This window comes from Lasioglossum baleicum, unplaced genomic scaffold (genome assembly GCF_051020765.1).
Source record: "Lasioglossum baleicum unplaced genomic scaffold, iyLasBale1 scaffold2372, whole genome shotgun sequence".
NCBI classification, from domain to species: domain Eukaryota; kingdom Metazoa; phylum Arthropoda; class Insecta; order Hymenoptera; family Halictidae; genus Lasioglossum; species Lasioglossum baleicum.
The window spans coordinates 16823-25417 of record NW_027471431.1 but is presented as its reverse complement, the minus strand read 5'-3'; the positions used below and the strand labels follow the sequence as shown (position 1 = coordinate 25417).

The window sequence follows — 8595 nt, the reverse complement described above, 5'->3', positions numbered from 1 at the left end:
TTTACTTAATGTTATGTTGAATAGGATTGCGGGGGCGGGCGTAACTAAGTCGCCGTGTCGGAAATTTCGAAATGCTTGCATTGTATGCTTATATCGCGAATAGTGATACGTTTTGACAGATTAAACAGTAAGAAAAACGAAAAAAAGTGAACGAATGAAAATACGAAGAAAACTGTAACGAGACTCACTTTTACATGAATATATCTAGGCCCCTGAATGTAACAGCATCCTGTATACAGTCTTCAGAGAATTGTATTTATGAATCAATAACTAAATGTACTCCCACTGAAATATTTACACTTCCGACGATACACATTGCCAGTTTATTGTCTTAAAATAGTTTACAGTCATCGGCTTTCCGACATTATCCGTCCCCGAACGATACAAATGTAGCGTTGTGTACTACATATATGAATCTACTAAGGATATACAATCGAATATAACAATGAATACACAATTAGAAGTAGAATAATTTCCTAATTAGTAGTACTGTGCATTTTAAAAATGCGAGCACAGAAATGATAATTTTCAATTTTCATTCATCATGATTATAAATCCGAGGACCATACTCGTTTGCAGTATCTATCTACTAGCAGGTAAAATGGTCTCCGGATCAGGTACACAATAAGCAGTTACGAAGGGAATACCATACGTGTACTTTGAAATTTACACATACGAGGAAAAAAAGTGCATAGGAATACAATTGCCAGCGTTACGTCCGAAACGCCGTACCGCCGAAAAAAATGAGTTATCTTAAATGGTTTTACGTGTATTAAAGCGATTGTAAATATATATATTAGATACACCTTATAATAAACGTAATTTAACATAATATATACTGTTGAATGCTTTTTTACATTTCTATCGTATCAGAAGGAAAAGAGAAAAGTTAAAGATAGGAAATTTGTTTCGATTGAAAGTAGGATGCTTGAACTACTACTCCGATTGGTCTAATGCAACCTTGACTTTCACTTTCGTCTGCTAGGTGAGCACGTGGCTCCGTTGACAGTTTGTATTCTCTTTGTTTCGATAGGTGGCGACCCTGTTTCTTCCAACTGTCGACCATTCTCTCAACAGTTGCATTTCCGTCGAAGATGGCAGTACTCACGGACGTTGATGTTGTTACGAAATAATTTTGGAATGTTTATTATGGCATCGCGATCGTGTTTGTTATAGATTTAAGTAGTATTTCGAAACTAATGCGTATTTGTTAACGTGACAGTTCAGAGATCAAATCTTTATGGATATCTGTGATTTGTTGCGTTGTACTTTTGGTGCATCTTACTTGTTGCAACTGTGTTGTAACCTTCCCACGTGCGCGTTTTAATTACACTCTACTTCTTCCATTTGTCAATTTTCGACAAATAAATTGTTGACACGATGGCAGATACGTTGCACAAAGATGGATACGAGATATGTGAGTAGTATTGTATTTTATATCTTTAATTTTATAAGTTTCTTTGTCCACTGTTATTTTGTTATCATCCAGTATTATACATATAGTTTAATGCATATAAAAGTATGTTCTTTCTATTTAACATTTTATATTTGAAAATCAAAATTTACTTCTATTAATTATTCATACTGTATATGAAGTATTGGAATACAATATTGTAAACTGTATTCTGTGTATTTTGTGAAAATAGCAAATTTAGCAATGCGCAGTGGAGGTGCTAACATAGGTGGAGATAGTGATATGAAGTTGGAACCATCTAGTCCTACAGAAAAGTATACTTTTTCTCGTTGTAGTAGTACTGGGTCAGCGAATACACCATCTTCATCTGCTCATAATACTGGTAAGCAATTTAAACAAATACAATAAATTTTATGGGAATAAATTGTTTAAAAGGAAAGAATGACATCTATGTATAAATTTTATAATATTCATTTCAGAGGATGAAGATAGCGACAATAAAAATTCAACTATAAGTTATAAAGAGCGTAGAAGAGAAGCTCATACTCAGGCAGAACAGAAACGAAGAGATGCTATTAAAAAAGGATATGATTCTCTTCAAGATTTGGTTCCCAATTGTCAACACACTGAAACTTCGGGTTATAAACTTTCAAAGGCTACTGTACTTCAGAAATCCATTGATTATATACAATTTTTATTGTTGCAAAAGAAAAAACAAGAAGAAGAACGTAATGCATTAAGAAAAGAAGTTGTTGCTTTACGTATCATGCAAGCTAATTATGAGCAGATTGTGAAAGCTCATCAAACTCAACCTGGACATGCAGAAATGCGTGTATCTGACGAAACAAAATTTCAAGTGGTAAGATGATATGCTTATATAAGTTTTACATGCTATACAACTTTTAAAAATTAAGTTTTTAAATTCCTTTATTTGAAAATATTGTAACTTATTTATATTATAGTTTCAGGCAATTATGGATCGTTTATTTCAAACATTTAATAACATTTCAGTAGCGAATTTTACAGAATTATCTGGATGTGTGTTTAGTTGGTTGGAGGAACACTGTAAACCTCAGGTAATTAAATTATCATTTAAGTTAATAAAAATATGTTTTTTTAAATATGTACAAAGTATTTAATAAATATGTTTTAAATGTTTCAGACCTTACGTGAAGTAGTACTGTCAGTACTGCAGCAGCTTAATAGCCAACTTAGCTAGTCGAATTAGTCCATTTGTAATTGCACAATATTACATTTATAAAACCTATTCGCGGGTACTTAGACCAATCATTAAGTAGAGTTACCAGAAAGGACGGAGTACGTGTGTTACATGCAATGCGGGTAGCATAATGATTGTACGAGAAATATAAATAGAAGTTTATTTTATATACTAATATTATAGATATAGATACAGCCATGTAATATGGCTTGCCATTTGTTGGTGACCAAACGATGTTAAATATTTTTATCAGAGATTTTTTATTACATGAAGTTTGCTGCATATATAATACGCAATGTAAATGTATATGTATATATATATGAATGTATTTGAATATGTACATAATACATTAATTTGCAACATAACAGTTTAAAATAAAAATCTAATTATTTCTGTTTATGACTTTATATTTACAATCATTGATAATGAAAGACATATCTTATGTTTAATTAGTTTAATTTATGTTTAATTTCGCCCAGCATTATTGACTTATGTCCTCCGAAAATTGAATCCTTGTCATTAATTTTATAGTCTAGTTTCATTTGTGATTACACTTTCTCAGATTCTGTAGGCATACTTTCTCCCTGTGTAATGTCATTTAAAAGTATGGTATCCAATCTGGGTCTGTTAGGATCATCAGGTTCATGGTGAGGGCTCTGAGGACGCCTTCTTTTCGACATATCCACCGGTCTACAGCAGAGATCTCGGAAGATACAGGCGTAGCAGGCTAGTATTACGCTTATCATCATTAAACCGCCAATTGCGGAAAGCACCACTAAAAACATCGATAGTTCGTCTTCCATCTTATATTTCGGATGATTTTATTAGTTAACGTTTACACCATCTGTAACAAAAATATATTAAAATCAAACTTATTATAAAAATTATAGATTATCTTTTTTATCGCAAAAAGAATCATTTTTATGATTATCATAACATTATTCCAATCTCGTGCAATATTTTTTCATTTTATTTGCAATTTCAAGTAATTTCTGAATGTAATAGTTATTTCTCATTCTCATCATTATAATTTATCTATTATAAATTATAATTGTTTATACCACTGTCGTTTTCTTTTTTTTTTTTTTTAGAGAAAAGAAGAAATTATTATGTAGTTATAGGTATAAAATAGACATGGAAATTTATTTTATTTTCACACGGAAAGGATCCTTCCTTAAAAGAGGAGTTCTTAGATACGAAACAAGGGGATCAATTCACTCTTCCTGTAATCCAATTTATTGCTTGGTAGTCACGTACGGGCGAAAAATCGTTGAGCGAATTGTTCCAGAGTGTATCGTGTCGAGTGCAATTTCGAAGATGAAATCTTTCAAGTTATGTGTCTCTTTTATGAAACAATACTTTGTCTTTTATCGACGCTGTGATGGGGAAAAAATGATTGGCATATACCCCGAAGGAGCTTCCATTGTATTTCCTTATTCTCGTCTTAGAAGCAGTAGCGATTTTATGGCGAAAGTTTTACGATCAAACGGTATTCTTGAAATTTCGCTCGTTCCCATAAGACCACGGAAACGAAAATTTGTAAAATAAATCTCTTTTAAATGTTGTTAATTTTGCAACTTGTTCCACCGTAATATGGTTTTGTTATCTAAGTTTCTCGCAGTCATATCAATGTTTTATTATGTTTAGATAAATAACCAATGTAATTTGCGTGTGTTCTTGCGGAAACTGAAATATGTGTTTAATCTTTGCTGCAGTAGAAGCAGAAAACTCGAAGAGTGCGCTTAGTTCCCTAAGGAATGATATTTCAGCTCGTGAATCGTGTTTTTCATTTTTTTTCCATTTTTCATAAGAAAAAGTACCGCAATACATGCAAATTGCTAACTTTTCTGGAATTATTTAAATCTATATATGTATGTAAAATTCTTTTGTCTTAATTTTTCTACTAGTTCAAATAAAAGACTGACTTCACTTATATTTTTCTTAATTAGATTTTTATAAGTAATACAATTTTTTGGACGTTAAAATCGAAACGATACGTTCATTTTTTCAGATTAGGTGTAAGTTCTGCCATATTCTTTCTCAAGTCGTTACTTCAAAGTTCGAGTATCCGATTAAGTTTTCCAATGTTGCAAAGTTTCTGTACCTTTCCATCGAATTTGTATCTTGTTCCCTACAAAATTCCTTATTATAATGTCGAAGAAGTTGGAAAAATCTTTAGTATCCACATCTACATAGAGTTTGAAATAATTAGGAAATTGTATATTATAATATTTATTTTAAAATTTATTCAATAAGATATGACGATTAAAAAGCAACCTAATTCGACTTAGAACATTTCTAAGTCGCGGTTTAATTTGGTTCATAAATGTACTTCAATTAAGTTAAGTAGATTAATTAATCGTATAAAGTAACAAGTGTCATTAACATGCAAATTACATGTAATTTGCATGAGAATTATCGTCCTATTATTATTGTAATTATTGTAGTTCTATAATGCTACGTAAGTAATAAATCATCATGTTGATAGCATTAGTGACAAATCTCCAATAATATTCAATAACTTTTGAATAATATCGTGGAATAAAAATTTCATAAAATTGCTCTGTATCTACAATAATTAAAGTCCATGAATGACGGTGTATATATCGCGTATTTGTCATCGGTTTTCGATATCGAAAACCAGATAACACGAGATACTGATTTGTTGGGATATCGAGTACTGCACGTTTGTACATTTTTCGTATCCATCTTTATCTCTTGGAATTAAATGCACATATAAATACGAGAGATATTTCACTAGCTTAGCATGTTTATCAAGATATCGATTTGCATTCCAATTTTAGAAATTCTAGTTGCCTCAGAGATGATCCATGCACCATAGTTCGGCGACCTATATTTCAGTTTCTTTCTCTACTTCAAGTCGTTATTCCGAGTAGAAATTATCTTCGAAAGGGAAACTCGAAAACATGAGAGAAAGGCACGAAATTGTCAGTGATAAATGAACTGTTACGTTATTAACTGTAGAAACGAATGAACGACACTGTTGAAGAATATAATATTCTAGAAATAATTCAAGATAAATGTAATAGAGTTATTCACTCAAGAAGATGATTTGGAAATTCTGTACTATATACATATGCAAAAGATGATTAGAAAGATAGTTTTATTCTTTTATTGATTCACTCAGTCGATATATTTAAAAGAGATTCATCGGTTAAATTAATTATTATTTTAAAAATCGATCCCCTGAGAAAAATTAAGATGGTCTTTGTCTCTTATTCACAATTTTTTCCCATTATTTTACACTAAATAATAAAAGCAGTGGTATATTATTATTACGTTAACTAAATTATAATAATATAATAAAATAATAATATGTTAGGAAATAGCAATAAGATAGTAAAAATAATAATAGAGATAGTACAATAATATAGCAACAATATGGCGATAATAATAGTAATACTACTCAGTAACAGTGAGTCGTTGCAAAAGAGGTAGTATAATAACGATAGTAATAGTAAAATAATAGTATAATAACGATAGTAATAGTAAAAGTAGCAGTATAATAACGATAGTAATAGTAAAAGTAACAGTTTAATAACTATAGTAAAAGTAAAATAATAATATAATAACGATAGTAATAGTAAAAGTAGCAGTATAATAACGATAGTAATAGTAAATGTAACAGTTTAATAACTATAGTAAAAGTAAAATAATAATATAATAACGATAGTAATAGTAAAAGTAGTAGTATAATAACGATAGTAATAGTATAATAACGATAGCAAAAATAAAAGTAATAGTATAATAACGATAGTAATAGTATAATAACGATAGCAAAAATAAAAGTAATAGTATAATAACGATAGTAACAGTAAAAGTAATAATACAATAATTAAATCCAACAAATGAAACGAAATTCAACGAAGAAGAATCTGAGATTTCGAAATTCAACGAGTCTTCCATTTCCGGCTGCCAATGCTCGTCGATCACTTCTGTCTAACTATCACCGATCAATTCGACTATCTTCCAAATGAATTTCATTTTCTTATTATTGGACCGACGTTGGTGCCTCGATCAACGTTAACGTCCAACATGGCTTCAATTAATTAGACGAGATTACCCTCGCAGTTTGCGTTGCAGCGTTCAGATCGCAGATAGGAAATTTAGCCCATGGAATTACTGTCATATGCCATTATGGTGGCGATGCAACTCACAAAGGATTTGCTCGGAATCGTTCGTTTGTGAAATTGCGGGTCAGATGTCTGGGGAATTATCCTAGGGTTGCTCTCTGTTGCCAGTCGAATTTATTTTTCACGAATACAGGCATTTCCCCCAAGATGCGAGCATTGCTTGGAAACGGTGTGCAAAGAAAGGGGTGAAAGAGAAATATTGGCATTTGCTATTAGCAGGAGAGACACTTTGGATTTTACGTTCAGTGTGTTTGCTAGTGTATTATATAAACGAATTTTTTTTTATTCCGTTATATATCGTACGATTGAAACATCTTTCTTGTATTTGAATATTGAGATTTACAGCTATTTAATGATTCAGTTCATTTATTAATTTAGGAACCTAGTCAATTTTAGCAATTTTTAAATGATTCAGTAATTTTGTAATTTTGAGTAACTTTAAGTGAAAAATATTGGTTGTTTAGTATTTAAAATATATTTAACACTGTGACGTCCGGTGGTTCCACATTGCTGCCATGCGAAAACTATCGGTTAAGTGTCAGTGGTTACAAAAAAATCTTGTACTTATTTACCTCTCACATTTCGAGAAAATGGAGGGACAGGATTGAGACATGGGAACTGAAGATAATATTAGTAAACACGAACCTCGAAAAACCGTCGGTGAAAAGCGAAATGATGTAAGTCAGTTCTACCGGTTCTACACGTACAGTTCTACACGAAAAAATCTGGAATAGACAGGCGGATGGCATAGTGTTAAGTTTATAATATTTTTGTATAGAATTCGTAGTTTATTAGGCTATATACATCACTATTTAAAAATTTGTAAACTTTTGATATTGGATCAAATTGTCTAAATTTTCTTCTTGTCTTCCTGCTATTTATCAAATATTTACGACCCTTGTTTTCAAAATTTCTCGTGTCTTTCGGTAATAAGTTCCTTTAACCAGTTTCGGAGAATACTCATCTTCCTTTTAATAATACTCCTTAATAGCTTCTGGAATATTCAATTTCTTGTTTCACAAAGGCTAGCGTAAATGATGCCAGAGAGGATGCTGTATGTATGTGACAAATGGGGTTGCTAGAGTGAAGCGTCTCAGCTAAGGTCGAACATTTGTTGCCTCTGTAACGTCGTTACACGAGGTTCAACGTTGTCTCGACGAGAAATGACGTCTACGCTATTTACGAATTCTAGACAGGCGTTCGTAATAAATAATTCACTGCCTGACTTGCTATCGATTATCAAAAGTGACAGGAATTCATCGAGTTAAGTGTTTGAAATATTAGGCTGGGAAAAAATAAATCCATTATATTATTAAATATATCGACAATGGACAGCGCTATCTATGATTTTATGCCACAAGTTTATGTTTCATTAACGCCATCTATGATTTTGAACCGAAAGTTTGTGTTCCAATAAAAAATCACAGATGGCGCTAATAGAGCACAAACTTGCAGTCTCATTTTTTAGTGGAATATTAAATAATAATATTTTTTATATGAACATTCTTTAAAATATTTCTGAGTGCAATTAATAAAACAAGATATATATATACAATGGTATTTTATTTGATTTTATATAATAATTCTTCATTTTCCATTTTATTTTCAATTAATTAATAATTCATCAATAATTACACAGTAATACATTATCTGTTACTTCATTTACTGCGTAATAAAATAAATTAAAATTCGATTTATTTCCTTAATTAAATATTAAATAATTAAAGTATCTAAAGTATTAAAGTAAATATTTCTTTGTACAATATATTAAAAGTTAAAATATATTCTATATTATTCTCAAACAGAAT

At 30.8% G+C, this 8595-nt stretch overlaps 1 protein-coding gene across 1 annotated transcript; it reads left to right on the top strand.

Annotated features, from left to right (window-relative positions):
- Nucleotides 1-1380: 1380 nt before the first annotated feature.
- On the top strand, nt 1381-2633 carry LOC143221416 (max-like protein X). Its single transcript, XM_076446869.1, has 5 exons — nt 1381-1417; nt 1647-1796; nt 1894-2273; nt 2377-2490; nt 2577-2633. The coding sequence occupies exons 1-5, from the start codon at nt 1381-1383 to the stop codon at nt 2631-2633; spliced, it is 738 nt and encodes a 245-aa protein (XP_076302984.1).
- The last annotated feature ends 5962 nt before the right edge of the window (nt 2634-8595 follow it).